The 23,389-nt window shown below is 44.9% G+C and overlaps 1 protein-coding gene across 1 annotated transcript in view; it reads right to left on the bottom strand.

Moving 5' to 3' along the window:
* DOCK1 (dedicator of cytokinesis 1) overlaps nt 1-23,389 on the bottom strand; it is a 523,683-nt gene that overhangs the window by 102,796 nt on the left and 397,498 nt on the right. The window contains exon 31 of the mRNA XM_027855939.1: nt 6,387-6,445. Within this exon, the coding sequence (XP_027711740.1) occupies nt 6,387-6,445 (59 nt within the window). The remainder of the gene's footprint in view (nt 1-6,386; nt 6,446-23,389) is intronic.

Below are 23,389 nucleotides of genomic sequence, written 5' to 3' on the forward strand. Positions count from 1 at the left end.
TATTAACCATCTGGGTGGCCTTCCTTAGGTTTACTCTCAATAATGAGATCTGCCCTCCCTTCTTCTCTAGTGTCGATGGCCAGGGGGCCAGGCTAACCAGAGGCTCACATTCATTTATTTATTTTTAATATTGAAAATGGAGAGTTTTTATGATTCCATGAAACCAAACCAGAATGGTGTTTTTCTTCCTCTGTCAGGACCTCTTTAACCCGTATTCCTAAATTTCTGAATTTTCCATTAGCCAGGCAATTATTTCCATTTGATCTTGGGTGCCTCTAGCTTTATAATTCAATTGAACAAATTTATTAAGTCACCCCCTTTTGAGCAAAGCTTATTGGTACTAGGCATTGAGAAGATAAGGACAAAAAGGAACTAGGCATTCTCTCCCTCTTCCCTCCTTCCCTAACCGCCCCCCCACCCCGGTGAAAAACGTGGACAGAAGTAAGTAAACACAAAGGAGTTTTATACAGAGTTTTATACAGAGGAGTTTTATAAAGAAAAGGGTATTAACACTTGGGAAGCCCTGGAAAGGCTTCACGTAGAGGGTGGCACCTGGGCCACCCATCAAAGGAAGAGAGGGATCCTTCCACAATTTTGTATTTTATCTTGGAGGAGAAGGGAATCACTGATGACTTATGAGTAGGGAAGAGACATGGTCAAGATCTGGGTTTTAGAAATATCAAGCTGGCAGCTGTGATCCTTCCTCCAGAGCCTGAGTCAGGGTTCTAGGGCCCTGTTACTTGGTTATATTCAGATTAGAAACTAAGAAGAAGAAACGAGATATTTGCCATTTTAGGGACACCTTTTAGATGGCAAATCAGAAGTCTCCTTCTCTTGACTCCAGCCTAATTTGGAAGAACCATAGATAATGTGAAGAGAGTCAAGTACTCTGAAAAATATTCCAATTTCTGATTTTGGTGATGAGATATATAAAAGCCTGAGTGTGCCAGAACAGGAAACCGGAGCAGTGATTCCATGAAGCTACATCATGAATGAAATAAAACACCTCTTTTCTGAGTCCCTTCAACTAATGTCTGACATCAATCCCTTACCTAATACAGAGGTGATGCTGAGTCCTTTAAGCCTGGACTAGTGACATGGAAGTTCTGGAAGGGCTGACCAGCTGAGAACCTTCCAGGACAGACTGGAATCTGTTGTCCAAGGCTGTCTAGCAAACCTTGGAAAGGAGCATCTCCAGTAGGCTGGAGTCTAGGTGATGAGTTTTTTGGCCATGGTGACCCAGGAAAAATGGTTGTGATTGGCACCAAGGGAGGGATTCCCCCCCAGGTCCCAGGGCCTGGGACCTCCTGTGGTCCCCACCAATGAACTTCCATACCTCAGGGATCTACTAAAACATGGATGTTTCTGGTCCCGTCCTCTTGTTTGCTTTCTTGAGGAGGCTGAACCTACACTAATGCCGCTTAGTGCATTGACTCCAGTGGTTCTTCACGTTGGCTTTGTGATCCAATCTCACATCCTCCCTCTTTTTCTCACTTTGATCACTCTACGGTATCCTTAGTTATCCTCCGCCCAAAAAAGCCCCCCAATGATGGGGAAATGGTAATTTGTTAAGAATGTTAATTTGCTTTCCTTTTAAAACCTTGTCCTCTTTGAGAACACAGGACGGACAATCACAGGGAGGCCAACGTATGCTCTGAAGAAAAGGTGGGGGTGCCTCTTGACATCAGCCAGACAACACCAGTGAAGGAGGCTGGGAATCGCTGCTCTGCTCATTGCTTTGAGCAGGCATGGCAGGCAGGCAGAGCAAACTGGGAGCTCCTTGAGGTGTGGGAGAGGGTAGCTCTGCTAAGGCTTTGCTCCCCACCTGCCAGTCCAAAGAAGACTAAATCTGAGTAGCCGCAAACCCTTGGTCACGCTTTGAGGTACAGCAATCCTGCTGGACAGCATTGGAAGGCTCGGCCTGGCCTCCAGGTGCTATGGCAAAGACCTACGGCCCCTTTCTGGCAGAAAGCCTGCTCCACTGGCTTCACCCACAGTCTTTTGAGGCAAATGACAAATGTGCCAATCTAACCCCACTCAGGAAGAGATAGATAAAACAAAATTAAACCTTAATGGACCTCTCACTCATCTTAGGAGTTTGTAAAAAAGATGGCGTATCAGTCATAAAATCATGGAGACACAGAGCTGGAAAGAACAAAGGGATGATTTCTTCCCGTCCCCTTGTTTGTAGCTGATGAAAGGGAGTCCCAGAGAAGGTAAGGGAGTAGGCCAGGATCATCCAGGTAACTCATAGGTGTGCCAGAAATAGAAGAGTCTTCTGGCTGCATGGCTAGTGTTCACACCACCTTGCCATACCTATGCCACGCCTAGAGCTCCTTGGTGAGCCAAAGTCAGAAGGTCACACCCATCAGGCGATGCCCTTTATTTGTGCCAAGGCCCAGAGGCTGATCAACTCCTGGGGTAGAGGGTCCAGAAAATCAAACCATCAACAGCCATTTGTTAGCCATGCACTTTGGGCCAGATACTGTGCAAGGCACTAGAGATATATAGACAAAAATGAAACAATCCCTGCCCTTGGGAGATTTCACTTCTACCCATGTGCTCACCATCAAAAAGCCTACCTCCCACTTTGCCCAAATTCAGTCCTGGGGCTTCTAGAAAGGTAGAGTAACAAGTGAGCCAGCTCTGATCCCACCTCTGATAGTCGTCAATCAGTCAATAAACATCTATTAAGCACCTACCAACTGCCAGACACTGTGCTAATCATTGAGGTCATAAAAGAAGGCAGAAGACAGTCCCTGCCTTCAAGGGGTTCGCAATCTAACGGGCGAGACAACCAGCAAACCTGTGTGTACAAACAAGTTATACATAGGATAAAGAGGACATAGTTAAGAGAGGGAAAGCACCAGGATGAAGAGGCAGTGGGAAAGGGTTCCCCTTGAAGATGGGATTTCTTTTGGGGCTCAAAGGAAGCCAGGAGGCTGAGATGAGTAGGGAGAACACTCCCAGAGCTGGGGACAAGAAAGTATCCAGTGCTGACAGATGGAGGGTGTTATCTGTAGAACAGTCAAGATGCCAAGGTCACTGGATTGAAGAGAAAGAAAGAAAAAGAGAGAGACGGAGGGAAGAAGGGAAGAAGGAAGGAAGGGGGGGGAAGAAGGGAGGAAAGTAGGGAGACAGGGAGAGAAAAAGGAAGGAAGAGAAAAGGAAGGAAAAAAACAAAGACAGAAGGAAAAAAGAAACAAAGAGAAAGAAGGAAGGAAAGGCTAAATGTTGTAACAGAATGTGATTGATTGAAAGTGGGAAGGGAAAAGAGTGAAATGATAACTACTGATGGCACTGATCCCCATGACTACTGGTGTTTCATTATCATCCCAAGTCACTTAACAATTCTGAACCTCAGTTTCCTTGTCTGTAAAACAGCAATGGTAATACTCGCCATGCCTACTTTTCAGGGTTGCTGTGAGGATCAACAGAGATAACACATGTCAATTATTTGGCAAAGCTTAACGGGCTCTAGAAATGTCAGCTCTTACTATGACGATATCCCATTGACGAACTACAAGATGACAGAAGAGCTGCAGAAAATGTGTTCCCCTCTCCCACCTAGGAAGGAACCTGGTTTATGTCACCCACCACCTAGGGGGAAGGTGCGTCCATGGGCAGGGAAGGAAGTTCAAAGTCTAACACCAGCCTTTGATGAAAACAAGAGGCTTGGACCAGATCACCTTTATGTCTCCTTTGATTTCTAGCTCTGGAGAACTCTGAATCTACAGAATTATTTTAGATTTGGTCGCCATTTATAATATACTAGAATCTTAAAATTGTGGGCCTGGAAGAGAGCCCGAAGAGGGCGCTTACTTGTAACACAAACCTGAAAAAGAGGCTACCTCTTCACCCCACGTTCCTGACCAGGGGTTGCCCAGGAGAATCCAATGTGAGGGAAGCCATCAGGCCATCCATTCCTCCTGGACTTGTGACTGTTAGAAAGTCCTCCCTGACACCAAGCCTCCATCTCCCTCATTGCAATTTCCTCCCATTGTTCCAGGCTTTGTCCTGTGACGCCAAACAGAATGTGTTTAAACCTGCTTAGAAAGCTGTCTTTCCCACCCTAGACCTCCAAATTGTGGGGGGAGAGGGAGGGAAGAAATAAGCACTTATTAAGCACCTACTTTGTGCCAGGTAAGCACTTCCTAGGCATGATCACATTTGATCTCACAACAACCCTGGGAGGCAGGCGGCACCATTTTACAGATGAGGCACCTGAAGCACACAGAGGTTAAGGGGCTTTCCCAGGGTCACCCAGCAAGTAAGGGTCTGAGGCTGCATTTGAACTCGGGTCTTCCTGACTCTGGGCTCTGTGGCGCCCCTGGATGCCTGCAGGAGGGAGCAGGGAGGCCACTTAGGTTCCTAGTAGCTAGAGGAGATGCCTCGTGCGGCAGCTTTACTTTCCTATTCATTTCTGGACACCTAAGGGAAAGAAAGCAGTCTTTTGGGAACATGGAGGATGAAAAATGCAATGACGCCTTCTGTGCGATTAAGTTAAAGGTCTCGGGCAAAGGGCCGAGATCCCCCTGTAGCCGGGACTGAGAACTTGGCTACTGCAGATTAACTGGTCCAGGGTTCGAGATGCGAAGCCTGGCCAGAGATGAAAGGGAGATGGTGGAAGAGCTTTGGAGTCAAGCTAGAACTCAGGGTGAGCCGACAGGGAAAAGCCATAAGAAACGAGGGCCTTTGGACCTGGGCATTCATTTCTTGTAAAGGCTGGATCCAAAACCATTGTGTGCTTTACTGCGGAGGCTGTAAAGAGGAGCTAGAGAAGAGAAGGGCCCTGGAGGAAGTCCCCCTGGAGGTCCGGAGGGCCCCCTTTCCCCAGGCTATGAGGGCATGGATGGGGGCAATGCCCACATCGAAGAGATCACCAACTTCTCAAGGCCCAGAAATGAGGACACCACACTCACGAGCCCGGGAGGCAGGGGGCTCAGGGATGACTGTCCTCCTTTCATAGAAGAGGGGAAAAATAAGCTCCTCCCTTCTCTTAAACACTCCTGGCTGGTGGTGAAGGGCAGGGCTTTGGAGAGGTCATGGGATCCCCAGTTTAGAGCTGGGAGGAGCTTAGAGGCCAGCACGCCCAACCTTTTTGTTTTGAAGATGAGGAAACTGAGGCAAGGAGAGTGCTGGTGAGTTGCTGAGGGCCACATGGCTAGTAAGTGTCTGAGGGAGGACGTGAGGTCAGGCCTTCCTGACTCCCAGCACAGGGCTCTGCAGCTGCCCCCAATGGCCATTGAAGGCTGGGTCTGCAAAACCCACAAGATGAAGGGACCGAAAATATTTTAAAGGGAAGAAGACCGATCGCAGAAACTTAGGACAAGATGAAGAGACATCTAATGGCCTCCAGGAAAGAAGGAAAAGGAAGAAATATTTATTAAGAACCTACTATGTGCTAGGCTCTGAGCTGTGTGCTTTAAAATTATTATCCCAGTTGGTAATGATAATAATAATGATAATAACAACAATAACAACTCTAAGCACTTCACAAGTGTTATCTCCTTTGTTCCTTACAACAACCCTTCGAGGGAGGTGCTGTTATTAGCCCCATTTTACAGATGAAGAAACTGAAGCAAATACAAGTGAGGTGACTTGACCAGGGTCACACAGCTAGGAAGTATCTGAAGCCACATCTGAGCTCAGGGCTTCCTGACTTGAGGCCCAGTGCTCTGACCACTGCTCTACCGGCTTGCTTCAGAAGTGAACACAGTTCAGGACAGATGAACCACAAGGACATGTCCCATAGATTTTTCAATCTGTCACTCAAATCACATTCCTTTTTCCTGTATTTTGGCTTCAGTAACTCAGGCCCTGAAAATAGGAGACAGAGCCCTGGGTCTGAAGACAGAGGACTGGAGCTCAGTACCAGGCTAATTGTCTGGTGACTTTGGAGAAATCACTGCCCATTCCTGGGTCTCGGGTTCCCTGTGAAAAAATGAGGATGCAGAACTAGACGCCTCTGCAGTCTCTGTCAGTTCTTGGGCAAAGATCTTAGGAAGAGGGACAAATGTTGAGCAACAAGGACTGGTGCCTTTCTCAATCAATGGAGGAGTGAGTGCCTTCAGGCTGGGCTCATCTCAACTCTCTATGTGACTCAGTAAAGAAATCCTGGAGGGTCATCTGACTACCAGAGAAAGTCAGCGACTGGCCCAGGGTCCTATAGGTAATGATACAAACTTTCTGATTCCGGTGCTCTAACCAACTGGCAATGTTGCCTTTCTCAAGACCTCCATGAAAAATACCATTGAGGTGGTCCACGATAGGTCTGTTTACTCAATGCATCCATCCACCCAACATTCAATCAACAACCACTTGGCAACATGGAGGACTAGAGAGACACCGGAAGGCCCAGCCCCTCGGGAGTCAGAGCTACTCACCTAGGTTGTACCACATGTCCCTGATTTCAAAGCCAATCTGCCTCCTCATGTCACCGTACCTGGGAAAGGGGGATGAAAAAGAAATGAATCATACGCATGGCTTTATGGGGGGAAAGCAGACAAGAAAGGGGTTTTTTGGAAATGAAATACATCAGAGGGTCTGCCTGCATTGAGTTTTTCCTGGCTGAAGAGAAGGGCAGGGGGTGGGTGTGGGAAGCACTGGAGAGAAACTCAACCAGCCCAGGGACTATCTCCTTCCCGTCTTGATCAACTATACCATGGGCTCACTCTCCATTGGGGATGTGGGGGTGGATGCTGAGAGGAATGAAATTCTCTGGTCTCCTGTGGCTGGGGAAGGAGCCCATTACATCCTTCTAGCCTAGGGGTGGAGGGGGTGTAGATAGTTTCTGCCCATGTTGTGAGCAGGGAGACTGTGCTGAAAGCTCTCCCTGCTTCATCCTCTTCCCAGGAAGCTCCCCCCCCAATTCATCCTTACATAGTAGCATGCCAGTGGGCAAAAATGAGACCCCAGAGTCACGGGGAGAAGGGTTGAGTACCCACTGCCAACATCCAGCAATGCCAGGGGTTCTGTGGATCAAGGTAAATGAATACTGATTCTCCTCCCAGTGGAAAAGGAGAGGTATTTGTTTCACAAGTAAACAGAATTTGATGCTTCAGAAGCTAAACCTTTATTAGCATGTGAACAGTTCTACTCTCCCCACCTCCACCTTGTTGCCTCAGGAAACAAAATCCTGATTATATTAAAAATAATAATTTGCAAAAATTTTCCTATACCACTGGAGCTCAGCAGCTGTGCCAAACAACCTGGTCTGTTTATTTCTCTACCCTGGGATCCAAAGAGTCAGTGTCAGTCTTTCAGCAGAAAAGCCCTTCTGCCTGTCAGGGAGGGACCAAAGAGCAATTGTCCTGGAGGTCCCTCCAGTGGGTGAAGAAAATGGAAGCATCTTTTTTTTTTTTAAATGAGTTTTATTGGCAGGTTGGATTTTAGCATCATAGTTGTTTCTGACCATGACTCCCCTTCCTTCCCTCCCTCCAGAATTGAGCCTTCCCTTGAAAGAAAAGAACTGTTAAACAAAAACAATTCATCTAGTGACCTTATCTACCATCTTATGCAGCTTTCGTGGATTCCTTCACCTCTCTACCGAAGGGAGGGAAATGTTCTGCTCTCTATTCCCCAGGACCAAGAACAGTTATTCCAATTAGGCAGAGACTGACTTCCTTTTAATGTTCTTAATAGTTTCATTATTGGTATCATTGGATATATTCTCCCTCTGCTGATTATTCCACTCCATCAGTTCCTACAAGTCTTCCAGTGTTTTTCTGATTTCTTCATATGGCCTACTTCTACGGGAGCCTCTTGCCCAAATCAACAAATAAGTAAATGCCAATTCTGTGCCAGGCACTGGGCTAAGTAGTGAGTATACAAAGGCTGGCATAAACAAGGCCTACTTTCAAGGTGCCTACAATCTTTTTCCTTAAATTCAATATTATTTTATTTTCAGACCCACATTCTCATCCTCTCATCTACTTCTCCTTTCCCACCATGAAAGAAAGAACAAAATTCCTATTACAAATAAATTTCCATATTTTCCATGTCAAAAAAAAAGTGCTCTTTCTGTCAAGAGGTGGGTAGCCTGTTTCATCATGAAGCCTCTGGAATCACGGTTGGTCGTTGTGATAACAGAGTTCCGAACTCTTTCAAAGTTGTTTATTTTTATGGTGTCATTGTTATATGAATTGTTGTCCTTGTTCTACTCATTTCACTCTGCAACAGTTTGTAGAAGTTTTCCCAAGCTTCTATGAAACCATCCCCTCCATAATTTCTTTTTTTTAAATTTTTTTTATTAATTTATTTTGATTTATCAACAATCACTTCCATATGCTTTTGAGTTTAAAATTTTTCTCCCCCTCCCTCCCCACCATCCTCCCCAAGATGGCACACAATCTGATACAGGCTATACATATATATTCCTATTAAGCCTATTTTCACATTAGTGATGCTGTAAGTAAGAATTAGAACCAATAGGAACAACCACCAGAAAGAGGAAATAAAACTCAACAGAAGAAAAAAAATAGCAAATAGTCTGCTTCGATCTGCATTCAAACTCCATAGTTTTTTCTCTGGATGTGGATAGCATTTTCCATCATGAGGCCTTTGGAGATGTCTCAGATCCTTGTATTGCTGGGAAGGGTTAAGTCTATCCATATTAGTCATTGCACAATGTGGCTGTTATTATGTACAGCATTCTCTTGGTTCTGCTAACTTAACTCAGCATCAGACCATACAAGTCCCTTCATAATTTCTTAAAGGAAAATAGTATTTAATCACATTTATGTACTATAACTTGTTCCTTCATTCCCCAGCTGGCAGACATCCCCTCAGTTTCCAATTCTTTGCCACAACAAAAATAGCTGCTATAAACTTTCATACATACAAGTCCTTTTCCTTTTTACTTGATCTGTTTGGAGGTATAGATCTAATAGTGACGTCAGTGAGTCACAAAGTAGGCACAGTTTAATAGCTTTTTGGGTGAAGTTCCAATTTGCTTTCCAGATTGGCTGGAACAGCTCCACCAACTAGCCATTAGTGTGCCTGTTTTCCCACATCCCCTCCAGCATTTGTCATTTTCCACTCTTCTGTCATATTAGCCAATCTGATGGACATGAAGTGGAACCTCAGAGTTGTTTTAATGTACATTTCTCTAATTATTAGTGCTTTACAGCATTTTGTAAAATGGCTGTCGCTAGCTTGGATTTATTCCTCTCATACTTGCCTATTTATATCCTTTGACCTTTATCAATTAGGAGATGGCTCTTACTCTAGTCAATTTGATTCAGTTGCCTACATATCTTGGCAATGAGATTTCTGTCGGAGAACCTTGCTGTGAAGATTCTCTCTAATCAAGATTGAAGAGTTTAAGTTCAACGTCGAAATTGTGGGGGGTTCACCCTGCTTACAAAGCAAGGTGTTCCCAAGGGGTCATCATCACTTCTCACTTAGGGTACTGCAGAGGCCTCTTGATTGGTGTTCCCACACCCAGCGCTTCCCTTTCTAAACCATAGAATGTCATATTAGCATTCCTAAAGCACAGGTCGGATTGTATCACTTTATTGCTCAAGACTTTCCCGTGGCTTCCTACCATCCAAAAGATCAACTGTCAACCTTGACAACCTGGCTGCCTCCCATCTTTCCAGGTTTACTCTGTTTATTTACGCCATGTTCCTGGCACACGGGACCACTTGTATAAACAAGGCTTCATCATCCATCACTAACCTTTGCACAGGTTGATCCCCGTGCCTTGAATGAATGCCCACCTCACCTCCGCCTCGTAGGATCCCTGGCCTCCTTCAAATCTCAATTCAAGGATCTCTCCCCTTCAGGAAAACAGTCCCTTATCCTCACCCAATTGTTAGCACTCTGTGTCCGAGATTACATTGCTTCTATTTTGAATATATGTAATATAAATATAACATGCTATGTTATGTGCTATATGCATGTTACTTCTCCTAATCAAATGTCAAGTCTGAGGACAGGAACTGTTTCATTTTTGGACTTTGTTTCCCTACCTCCCAGCATAGACCCTGGCACACAGTTGACACTTGGTAAACGCTTGGTAAATGAATGAATGAATGAATGAATGAATGAATGAGTTCAGCTGACCAATTCTGAAGGCACCAGAGTATAAGAGGCTAGTGAAATCAATCTGCTTATTATACAGAAAGAGAACCAAAACAGAGAGGTTAAGGAAGTTCCCTGAAATGCCAAAACTCAGGGGTTCAGATGAGAACTTACTCAGAAATACGCACAGATCAGCAAGTGTATACCGTGACCCCAACCTTTATCCAAGGAATGAGCTGAGCATCTCCCCCAGGGAAATGTTCCTGGCCTCCCAGGATTGATCAGAGGGAATACAGCCAGTCCTGCTGTCAGACAGAATCTGCCACACTGGGATGTGTTTTATCAGAGCCACAGGCCTGGATGAGCATAGCCCCATATGGATGCAGCAAGAGAGACACCCCACCCCCACCTTGTGTTCCTCACAGGGCCAAGACCATCATTTACCCGGCTGTCAATGACTGACTCATTAGAATCTCAGAACCAGAAACTCCGTCCTGAGATGGCTGGAGCAGCTGAAGCTTTGGGGATCAGGTATCCATTATGAATTTACTAAGGGAAGAAAGGGAAAATGAACACTTCCCACTTCTCTCCCTGGGGTTGCCTCCATTCTGAGTCAGCACGTGGGCAGATGAGAAGAGCCACACTCACAGCAGGCTTGGAATAGCCGCTGTCTCCCTAGGATTACCCCCCAGAAAACTTGGTCGTGATAGAGGGCCAAGCCTGCCGGTTTCATCTTCCAAGTGCTTCAGGTGCAATTTATCTCATCCTCAGGTAGAGGCTGACAGGGGATTAATGTCCTCTTCGGTACAAGAAGTCAGAGACACTTGTGCCCAGCCTAATAACGCAAGAATCCTGTCTTAGCAGTGAAGAATGAAGAATGTTCTCGTCAGTGTTAAAACATCCTAAATTCGAACTTAACTTCACTCATTTTCCGAGGGGTAAAATGAATCAAAAGTCTTTTCTTAATGGCTTGGCATCGTCTGAAGATCTGAACTAAAGTCCTAGTTCTGCTGGTTAATCACAGTCCCGAGCCTCATCCACTTAAGAGGAGACGATAATATGGGTGCTGCCTACCTCACAGAACAGTTGTGAGGCAAACTCCACTAATGTGAGTCATTAATATTATTATTCTATTCAAGCTAAACTGAACTTTCCTCTGCTTCTTCGAGTACGCCCTGACCCTGAACGGGATCCTGGTGACCGAAAACTGATTATCCGTCAATTAGCCAACATTCATCCAGAGCCTGCGATGTGTCAACTACCGTGCCAGGCTGGGCCAGGAAGACAAAGTGACTGGTCCCTGCCCTCAAGGAATTTACATCCTATTAAAGAGCTACAGCCTATCAATCCACACACTGCTTCTCTGGTTGATTATGGGTCAAGGACCCCACTAAGTGTAGCATTTTGGCCGGTGAAAGGCAGGAAATGCTGCCCTGGCCTTAAATTCAACGTGGGCTCTCAGGGATTGCAAATATTCCTCTTTCAAAGTGCAATCCTGAAGCCAGCAAGGCAAAGCCTGTCAGCATTAAAAATGATATTTTAATAGCTGAATGAGACAAAGAAGCTGGAGGCCGTGGCTCCGAGGTGAGTGAAGGAGGATGGTGTTAGAATGGGAAGGAGATGGTTTTATCTCCCCGACAGAGGGCCCTGATCTTTTCTCAAGTTTTAATAAGGAAATGGTTTTGAAGAATGCACACGTATTTGTGAGCCATCCCCGAAGAAGCTGAGTCTGGTGCCTGAACACCAGGGAGGTTTCTGTGAATACTTTATAAGTTTTTCCTGAAAAAAATGTGGGCTTTTCAGAATACATAACCTCTCTGGGCTAATGCTCCAGACTTAGAATTTGAGGCTGGTAAGGCTGGGAAAGGAGGGGACAAGAGGAAAAGGGAAGGGGAGGAGGGTAGAGGAGAGGGGAGGATCCCATGAATTTTAGAATCGATTGGAAAAATCCTTAGGTGAAAGATGGAGGAAAACATACATTGTTCCAATTATGCCACAAGGTGCCCCTGACAATGGAGAGGTTGGATTGATAGGAATAACTTTAAAAACGAGAAATAAACGATGACAATTGCCATCTTAGGGCTCACTTCTTATAGAGGATCTCAGCTACCCAGCAAAGAGGGTTCAGGAGTACATTATGATGGTGCTCTACTGAATTACCACTCCATATGCAGGACGTGAAGGCACTGACTTGGAACAGTATAAAGACAAAGTCAACCAGGCCACTCAGATTTGCAAACTTGTGTTATACATCTGATATGCACAAATGGAAGTCTCTGCCTTCAGGGAGCTTACATTCCATGGGGAAGACACAATAAATAGATACCAAAGTTATATGATGTAATTTCAAAAAGATGGTACCAACCGTTGTGGAATGGGATTGGGGGATCAGAAAAGGCCTGATGGAGGTGGCGGCCCTGAGCTATGCCTTCCAGGAGACTGTTCTCCGGGGCGGAGATGAGTCAAGTCAGCAAGCATCTATTAAGTGCTTGCTGTATGCCCACTGCTGTGTACAAATATTAAGCAGAAAGAAAGATAGCCACTGCCCTCAAAGAGCTTATCTTCTAATGGCAAAGACAACACACACACAAAGAGAGGTAAAAAGGGGAAGGGGGTGTGAGGGGGAATGACTGAGAAAGTCCAGAGACTCAGGAGAGGAGCCTGGGGATGAGGGAAGATAAGGGACGTGCAACACCCAAAATGGATGGAAATTCCAAGGAGCTCAATTTTATGGGCACACCAGGACCTAATTGGATGTGTGCCTCCCCACTGCCTACCCCACTGGCAGCTGGGCTTGGGTCCCTCTACTCTGGGCAGCAGGGGATACCAACAAAGCAGATAACCCATCTGGAAGAGATGAAGCAGTGAAAGGCTCTCCGTTCCTAGCCAAAGTGCTGTAAGGGATGACGCCTGCCTGAAGCCGCCTGACCCAGGATACATCAATGCACTCCCACAGTGGGAGCAGCCCTTGGACAGGCGAAGGGTCCTCACAGTGTCGGCAGACAGGCTGCACCCCTGGGCAGGGCAGGAATTGGGATAGGGGAGGTCTCCCCGAGACCATCAGTCAGTGATGGAGCCCAGCTCTCTCCCCTTCTCTTTCTCCTTCAATGAGCTGCTGCCCGGGGCCAGGGGGCCTGTGCCCTAGGAGAGAAGTCTGGGAGTTTGGCTCCCTCAGGTGACAGCGGACCAGAGGCAGGAAGACAGAGAAATGGGATGTAGCCATTCTTTCTCTACTCTATGACTGAGGAAGAGAGGTCCAGGCAGAGTCTCTGGGCCTAAGTTCAGGTTGAATTATTGCAAATATATTTATTAGCTTTGAATATCAGAAGTTGGGAAGAGACTAATTATGAAACTGAACAAAAGCTGCCCAACTGTATGTCCCCACCCTTTTAAAAATAATTTCTCCAGTTATCTTTCATTTTGGCATTAATAGCCCTTTATAACTTGGCTCTGTCCTGCCTTTCCAACTACCCTATGCACTAGGCTCCAAGTACCCCACAGCCAGCCTACCTGGCCTTCCTGTTCCACTAACCTTTGCGCTAGCGGCACCCATGTCTGAAAGGTCCTCCTTTCTTCTTCATCTCTGCTTTTTAAAATCACTGGTCTCTCTCCAGAGACCACCTTCTGCAAGAGGCCTTTCCCTGTCCTGGTCCATCCCCTTCCCCCTTCCCACACATACCTTATGGTGCCTTTGACCTCAAGGTTCCCTTGAATATACTTTATACATGTCACGTATATACCTACATATGTGCACAGATCACAGATCATCGACTGTGGTATCTGGGACTGTTTGAAGGCAGGGACAGTTTTGCCTGTGATTTTGCAGCCCCGATGCCTAGACCAGTGGCTGCCGCCACGCAGGTATTAAATCAAGCATTGCTGACTGATGAGAAGATGAGCCCTCCACCTGAGCTTTCCTTAGATATATGGAGCTGTGTTTCAAGGGAGAAATATTCTGAGCCAAATACGTGACATAAATGAGGGTGTTTACTTCCCGGCATTCGAGACGGCACGGGTTCCTTGCTCCCAAGGGAATGGCCCTGCCTCAAGCCCCGATGCCTGAAGGTGACATATCTGCCGTTGCAGTGGGAAAGATCCCTTATTCTAAGGATGTCCAAAGGCCTTGCAGGCTACATGCTTTTGACCCAAAGGACTCGTAGGAAGCTGGCTTTATGTGCCTGATTGTATAACTGATAGCAATAATAACAGCATACACTTTTTAAGGTTCACACAGAGCTTTACATACATAAATTATTTCATTAGATCCTCATGATAACTCTGTGAGGTAGAGACTATTGTTACCCCTTCTCCCATTTCATAGATTAGGAAACTGAGGCACAAAGAGCTTAAATGATTTATCTGTGGTCAAATGCTGTTGTTGTTGTTTATACAAGCACTGTGTTAGGTGCTGGGGATACAAGAAAAGAAAGAGCCCCTGCCCTCAAGGAACTCACAGTCTATGTGCAAAAAGCTATGTGTGTATGTGACCCATATGGAGTAGATGGAAAATGTGTCTGCCCAGAGAGGAATGCTCTAGTACTTGAGGGAAGGGGAGTCCTGGGTTCTGAAGGAAGCCGGGGAATCTGAGAGGCAGAGGTGAGGAGGGAGGGCATTCCAGGCATGGGAAAGTCACTGAAAAAGAGAAAAGGCTGGAGATGGAGCGTCGTGTGCCAAGAACAGCCAGTAGGACACGGTGGCTAGAACACAGGGCACATGGTGGGTGGGTGGGTAGGTGGGGGTGTAGCAATGCATGAGAAGGCTAGAAAGGTAAAAGGGGGCTGGGTTGCGAGGACCTTTAAATGCCCAACAAAGGAGTTTGTATTTGATCATGGAAGCAGTAGGAAGCCACTGGGGATTACTGAGTAATGGGAAGGACGTGGCCCAGTCTGTGCTTTAGACAAGTCACTTTGGCACCTCAATACCAAATGGAATGGAGTGGGGAGAGACTTGAGGATGGTCAGAAATTCACAGGGTGCTAGTAGAGCCACAAGCTGGGACTCTGCTGCACATCCCCATCTCCTTAGAGAGTTGGACTTTGTGTGACATGTTATTGTCTTAAACAACAGGGAGAATCAGGCACAACCTTATACTCCTGTCCTCCCCTCAGTCCTTTCGTCCTCACAGGGCGGATCTCAAGGCCCTTCACCATCTTGGGCTCCCTTCTCTACCTTCTTTCCAGCCTGCTCTACTCAGAAACTTTCCTCACCAAGAGCTGTCCAGAGGTGGAATGGGCAGAGGTCATCAAGCAGAGGGTGGCTGATCTCTGCATGACGGGTAGAAGGGGGATTCTTGGCCAGATGTGGTTTGGTTACAATGGGAGTTTCTTACAATTCTGAGATTATGCGAAACTGTGTCCCTTCCATCAATCCTAAGACTACGGGTTTTGTCCCTATTTTACAGCTGGGGAAACTGAGGCTCAAAGAGATCATATGCCTTGCCCAGGATCATGTAACTGCCAGTGGCAGGATTCCAATCCAAGTGTTCCCTGACTCTAAATCTAGCACTCTACCAAGAATGCCATGCAAACTGCAGACACGTGCCCAAGACCTCAGATTTGGTACAAGTTCAGTAAGTGGGGGCTCTCCTCCTCCCCCATGTCCCCCACTGCCCACCCCACTGAGAGCTGGAGCCTGACTGACCATCGCCTGAAGAAGACTATAAATGCTTCTCTCACTGGGATGGGCAAAGCTGCTGGGAGAAGAGCTCCCAGCAGCCGAGATCAGGCAGAGGCATCCATTGCACAGGCGGGCATCTCCGCAGCGCCAGAAGAAGAAAACCTCTTCTCCATGGGGGGGCCATGGAGCCTCTCTGATTGGCTTTCTCACGTCTATTGTCCAACTCATCCGCCGGGAGGCTGGTTCAGCGGAGACGGAGGACCGCATCCCTCCGACTGAAAAGACACCCCAGTTATTACAGGGGGAACATCTTTCATTTGGCTTTTCTGGTCCAAACAGCCTAAGTGGGTTGTTTGTGAAAGGACTGGTGGAGGGCAGGGCTGGGGGAGGGGTGAAGCCAGTGTTATCCACAGAATAACCATCAGAGTGTTTAGGGGTGTTTTTGTGTGCCTGCAAATGAGTTCCCTTTCCCTGAGTATAAGAGAGAGATGGATTTTCATTAACACTATCAATGCACCTAAGCTACTCAATTACTTTTTTGAATGTTAATTTGCTTTTTTCAAAAAAATTAATTGGCACCTTTCACTGTTGTATCACCCTCATTTTCAAATTTAGCCTTCTTCCAGAGCCCAGGCCCAGCACTCTACTCACTGTGCTCCCCAGCTGCCCCCTTTGCAAATCACGAGAAGCTATAAAAGTGATTTTTAAGATTTATCATTATTCTTACCTAAGGGAGGAAGCAAGAGGCAAGATTTGAGTTTTTTCTTCCATGTGCTCAAGTGCTACACGATGCTTCATCATACTCAGGAACCAATTTCCTAAACTACCAAGCCCACTGATTACCACCACTAGGAGAACATACTGACACCCCTTGCACTCTGTGGGCTAATCATTACCACCAGCATCTGCAAGCCTTCTAAACAGCAGCCACCTCTTCAAAGCCTATACTAACGAAGATTCTTAGTAAGGATTTTCTGTTCTATAAATTTACAGTTACTTATGAATCATTAATGTGATGGCTAATCTGTAAATATTACTTTAGACCAGGGCTGACATGATCCGTATCTGCCTTAATAAGTCCAATGCAGACATTAGGACTCATAATTCATTCTCATTCAAATGCAGATATTGGCCCAGAAAACGGGCCTTAGAATACAAAATACTTTATTTCCTCTTCTTCCCTCAGGAAATGTGAAAGTGCAGACCTTCAAGTAAGAAAGACAGGTGTCTAGATCCTGTCGGTTGGAGAGATGGTGCTGTCTGTTCTCAGTGTGGAACGTTACAATGGAGGATCCCTTGTGGCAACAACATTTTCTTTTTTGAATCTGGAACTACATCAGAGGAAAGGAAATGCAGTTTGGGAGAAGCTGCACAACTTGTATATCACACACACACACACACACACACACATTACTGATTAATTCTACTGAGATCTGTCACTCAGGAGTGTGGAGTTGTTTATCCAACCTAATTTCTTCTGCTTCCTTTTCTCTCGGGGTGGGAGTCGGGGATTGGGGTGTGACCTTTTCTGAATGAATGAAATATTTATTTAGCATTGAGTACAAAGCATGATGGTGCTAAACTCAGGGAATATAAACAGAAAAGAAGCTCACCACCTTCTCCATTCTAGCCACTTTCTTTCTGGACATTTAATCAACTATTACTACTAATTAGCTCACTTTTTAGCCTAAAGGTAATCTACTGCCTCCATGATCCATGTTCAAGTTGTCCTTTAACTCACTGAGTCAGTATCAGAAGAAAAGTTATTAATACAATCATAATAGCTCAGAGCCCCCAGTTAGGAAATTACTTACTATTCAAACAGAAGTGTGACTCTTCATAATTCAAATTTTTTGTTAATCTTTAGTTACCCTTTGGCCTTACGCTACTTGAGGCAAATAGAAGGACACAGACAATGTCAGAGTCAGGGACAAACATTTGTTAAGCACCTACTAATTTGCCAGGTACTCTGCTTAGGGCTGGTGATACAAGACAATCCCCGCCCTCACAGGTGCTCACAGTCTAATGAGGGGGAACACACACACAAAGAGCTGAAAAGCAGGGGGAATAGTGGGGAGAGGTGGTTGGTTACCCAATAGTTAAGTGGGGAAATGATCTGAGGAAGTGAGAATTTCATAGATTATTTCATCTTGAGCAATAATGAGTTTCTGCAGATCATGAAGTCCAGGAAAGCAGCTAGGTAGGAAAGGATGAGTTGAATTTTTTGGCCCCTCCACCTTCCACCCTCTCTGCTCAGAGGAAGGGAGCAGCCCAAGGGGAAGGCGGGCTGAGGAGGTATGAGGTTCAGGCTTGATTTCATCTAGCAGGATGAGTCCTGGATTCGGGGTGGGAAATGTCCACCATTGTCGAGGTAAAAGTAGAAGTAGATTACAGTCTGTTCCTAAATGGGGATGGGGGGTCAGGGGACTTCTCATGGGTCCTGATATGCTGGGCACAAGCAGGAGCTCCGGCCTCAGCCTTCTGTTCAGGGATGTCCATGGGGGCTGAGACCCCTCCTCAGTCTTTTCCTTTTCTGCTGCAGCTCAGCCATGCCTTTGTTTTCTCCTTCGGTCTGTCACTTTGTGCTCATGCCTGTGGTTCATGTGCTCCCAATTATTTGTGGCTCGGCTAGGTAAGTCTCGCAAGGGCTGGGAATGCACTCTCCCCACAGCTACTGATGCCCCTCAGCTCTTGGAGACCCTACTTCTTGGTAAGAACACCTGGGTGTGACTCAAGTCTGCCTTCCCTCTCAAAGATGGGTTTACTAAGGGCTCAGAGAATATTCATCCCTTTGAATTATACATATCACAGTAAGCCAGTTGGAGCTCAAATCCTTATTTCTCACAGACATTTAATACTCCAAGAACCTGTGGGGTTCAAATGGGTGGGAACTCACAAGGTGGAAACACCTTGCACAAATATGCTGAATGATGAATGTACAGCATATTTTTAGAGAGTTACCTAAAGGTCACAGAAGTTGAGTGGCTTGTCCAGGGCCACACAACTAGTAAGCATTACAAGCAGAACCTGAACCCAAGTTTCCTCCAAGGCTCTAGCCACTATACCATATGTGACCCATTTGGGCAGTTAATTAAGAATATATGTGTGATAATGAGGATGAGTGAATTCCTTAATTTTTCAGTTGTAGCTGGTCTCAAAATGCAGGCTTAAAAGGCAACTTCTTTAAATGAAGATCTCCCTGCTATGCTGGATTATGCCCACTTCTGTTTCAATGATGTGATGCCATGGATATGGGGGCCCCATCCGCTGGTACAGATCAGAGCTCCTCAAGTCCAGGCTGGCCCAGCCCATGGAACCCTTGTCCACAAATCTTCCAAAGAAGATCCTCCCAAAGCATGGGGCTCTCTCTTCTGACATTTTGTGATTCTAATACACCTGTAAGGCTGTGCTCTAGGAATCTTTTACTTTTCCCACTGGACATACATCTACAGGAGACACGTTGTCGTTTAACTCTTTCCTTCCTGGAATGTCGGCATCACCACCTGGCCTCCGACCTTGGTGGGGTACTGTAGCCTGGTGGGCTAGAACACCCCTAGATTTTGGTGTGGGATGATTGAGAATAAAGGATAAAACACTTCTGCAATGATCAATGGCCCTTCTCCTCAGGAATTCCGTGAGAAAGAAGACTCTCCAGGAAAACGTGTTTCCTGAACATCCAGATGCTGCTGCTTCCGGTGCAAGCAGAGAAGAGAGGGACCCTGACAGCTGGCAGGCACAAACAGGATGGCATTGGATTCCTCAGATACTGGAGTTGTGAATGCAGCATTTGCCCTGCTGAGGGCATCGTGTTCTTTGTCATTTCTCATCAGCCCAGATCTCATGCCTGCCTTCAGTTTCCTGTAACATGTTCAGATCTCAGGCACACAATCAAGACTGCAGAAAATCCTGCACCAGTCAGAAAAAGCCCTCAGGCAGAGAGATCCCCCCCTAAAAAACAGGACAGTCCCAATCCAGCAGATATAATGCTTGGTGTGTCTATAGCAGCTTTCTGGGATACACTGACCTTATTTACATAGTAGCAACTATAATATGTGATAAGACCTACAAAATTCAGCATCTAAAACCAATATAGAGATGGAAAAGACATTGGGACCATCTAGACCAACCCCTTCATTTTATAAATGATCAAATTAAGGCTCAGAGAGGTTAAGTGACTTGGCCAAGGCCACACAAATACACAGAGGAAAAAGGTAGGAATTGGAACCAGAACTTCTTACTCCAAAGGTTCTAGACATATATGATTAACAACTCCTAGGGACACTCTAGAGATGGTGATAGAATAATCACTCCAGAATCCCTGCTGAGCACAGGGGATGGTCATTTCTGGATTACATCCCCCATCCCATGACCCTCCTTTGCAACAATTAAAAATTAAGGAAAACCACTTTTAGTAGCAGTAAAGAACTGGAAACAAAGTAGACAACTGCCCGTTGATTTGGGAATGTTTAAAACATGCTATGGGTGCATGAATGCAGTGAATGTTACTGGGATCTAAGATGTGATGCATATGATGAACACGGAGAAGCAAAACTGAATGCTGCAAAATGAGAATGACCCATTTATTTGCACAAGTGGACTAGGGGTGTGGAGCACTGTATGTGGCGTCAGGCTTTTTCCAATGTGTTGGTCAGTTTTGTTGAAAAGTTTACTTTTTCTTTGGAAATTGTTTTTCAGAGAAGATTCTGGGAAGATGGCAGAGTGGGTCAGAGAGCTCCAAGCTTTCAGATTGACCCCTCACAAACAAGAAAGAACAGTGACACAGGGTAAATGGAGAGCAGTAAAAATAAACAAGAGTTGGGGCAAAACAGTGCCCTCCTGGGACAACCTGAGAAGATATGAAGAAAAATCCCAGGACTGAGGTTTGCTCCCTGTGAAGGGTAAACATCTTCTGGCTAGTTCTGCTGAAATAAGCGGCAAGCCCTGGGGCTAGCTGGTTTGAGAGGTGGCCTTGGCTCCAGCCACAGGAATTTTCACCTCCCAGACAGTGTGGAGAGCTGAGCATCTGAGCCAGGGAAGATTGATGGAACGTCCGCTGATGAGGGACAACAGCCCCAGCTATGCTGAAGAGACACAGCCCTGGCCGAGAAGGAACCAGCACACAAACTGTGAGTGCAGAAGCGGTGGGGTGGGGATGCAGCTGGCTATGGGCAATTACAGGAGGCTGGAGGTCTTGATTTTAGGTTCAAAGCCAGAGGGGAGAACTGAAGGAGAATCTGAGGCCAGAGACACCATCCTACATACTCCAGGACTAGAGGTGATTAAAATAAGAAGCTGCTACAAATAAAAAAAAAAAATGAGCAGGCAAAGGAGAAAGAACCCAACTAAAGAAAGTTACTGCGGGAATAGAGAACACTGGGGTTTGTCTTCAGCGGAGGATGTTGAAGCAAGAAAAAAAAGCCTCTCCTACCACGAAGAATGATGTCAAATGGTCACCTGACCAAAAAGAATTCATAGAAGAACTTAAAAAAGAGGCTTTAAAAATCAAATGAGAGAGATTGAGGAAAAAAAAAAAGAAAGAAAGAACAGTCCAAGATAAACAAGGAAATTATGAAAGGAAAATCAACCAACTGGAAAAGAAGATCCAGAATCTTAAGGAAGAAACCAACTCCTTGAAATTTAGAATTGGGCAAGGGGAAGCCAGCCAAGTTATAAGAGACAAAGAAATAACAAAACAAAATATAAAGAATGAAAAAATAGAAGAGAATGTGAAACATCTCATAAGAAAAACAAATGATCTGGATAATAGATCAAGCAGAGAAAACATTCAAAGCAATTTGGTACTGGCTAAGAAATAGAGTGGTGGATCAGTGCAATACACTCCAGTTTCTGAGATAAGAACTCACTATTTAACAAAAACTGCTGGGAAAACTGGAAAAGAGTATGGAAGAAACCAGGCATAGACTAACGTCTTATACCATATACCAATATAAAGTCAAAATGGGCACATGATTTACATATAAAGGCTGATACTATAAGCAAATTAGGAGAACAAGAGATAGTTTACCTGTCAGATTTATGGAGAACAGAAGAATTTATGACCAAACAAGAGATAGAAAACATTATGAAATGCAAAATGGACCATTTTGATTACATTAAATTGAAAAGTTTTTTGCATGAACAAAGCCAATACAATCAAGATTAGAAGGGAAGCAGAAAGCTGGGAAACAATTTTTATAATTTTTACAGTGTCTTTGATAAAGGCTTCATTTCTAAAATACAGAGAGAACTGAAGCAAATTTATAAGACTGTAAGTCATTCCCCAATTGATAAATAGTCAAAGGATATGAACAGGGAGTTTTCAGATAAAGAAATTAAGGCTATCTATAGTCATTTGAAAAAATGCTCTACATCACTACTGATTAGAGAAATGCAAATCAAAACAACTCTGAGGTATCACATCATACCTATTAGATTGGCTAATATGACAAAACAGGAAAATGATAAAATGGTGAAGAAGATGTGGGAAAATTGCAACACTAATGCATTGCTGGTGGAATCGTGAACTGATCCAACCATTCTGGAGAGCCATTTGGAGCTCTGCCCAAAGGGCTATAAAACCCAGCAATACCACTACTAGGTCTGTATCCCAAAGAGATCATAAAAATGGGAAAAGGACACACATATATAAAAATATTTATAGCAGCTCTTTTTGTGGTGGCCAAGAACTGGAAGTTGAGGGGATGTCCACAATTGGGGAATGGCTGAGCAAGTTGTGGTATATGAATGTTCCATAAGAAATATTGAGCAGGTAAACTTCAGAAAAACCTGGAAAGACTTACATGAACTGATGCTGAATGAAGTGAGCAGAACCAGGGGAACATCGTACACAGGAACAGCAACATTGCGTGATGACTGACTTTGATAGACTTAGCTCTTCTCAGCAATGCAAGGATCTAAGACATCTCCAAAAGACTCGTGATGGAAAATGCTACCCACATCCAGAGAAAGAACCGTGAAGTCTGAATGCAGATCGAAGCAGACTATTTGGTGTCTTTTTTGCTGTTGTTTCTTCTTTCTTGTGGTTTTTTCCATTGGTTCTAATTCTTCTTTACAACATGACTAATGTGAAAATATGTTTAGTATGAATGTACATGTATAGCCTATATCAGATTGTATGCTGTCTTGGGGAGGGGCAAGGAGGAGGAGGTGGAGAAAATTTAGAACTCAAAATCTTATGGAAGTGAATGTTGAAAACGAAAAATAAATTTTAAAAAGTATTGAAACCACCACCCCCCCCCAAAGAAAAGGAGAAAAGAAAACCTGAGAATAATCAGACTGACTGAAAACTATGACCAAACAAACAAACAAAAAGAATCTTGATATAATAATGCAAGAAATAATTAAAGAAAATTGTCCTAAAAGGTTAGAAGAGGGGAAAGTAAAAATACAAAAAATCCACCAATCACTACCTAAAAGAGATCCTATGAGGAAAACCTATTGGAATGTCATAGTCAAATTCCCAAATCACCAGCTCAAGGAGAAAATATTATAAGCAACAAGAAAAAAAAATTCAAATATGGTGGTGCCACAATTAGAGTCACACAAGACCTAGCAACAGTGACAATAAAAGACTGTAGTCTCGGAACACTATATGAAAGAGCAAAAGAACTGGGGTTGTGGCCGAAAATATTATACCCGCCAAAGTTAAGCATAATCCTGAATGGCAAAAAAACGGACAGACTTTCAGGATTTTGTTGCAAAAAACCCTGACCTTAATAAAAAATTTG

This window comes from Vombatus ursinus, unplaced genomic scaffold, assembly GCF_900497805.2.
Source record: "Vombatus ursinus unplaced genomic scaffold, bare-nosed wombat genome assembly UNPS02011353.1, whole genome shotgun sequence".
NCBI lineage: Eukaryota > Metazoa > Chordata > Mammalia > Diprotodontia > Vombatidae > Vombatus > Vombatus ursinus.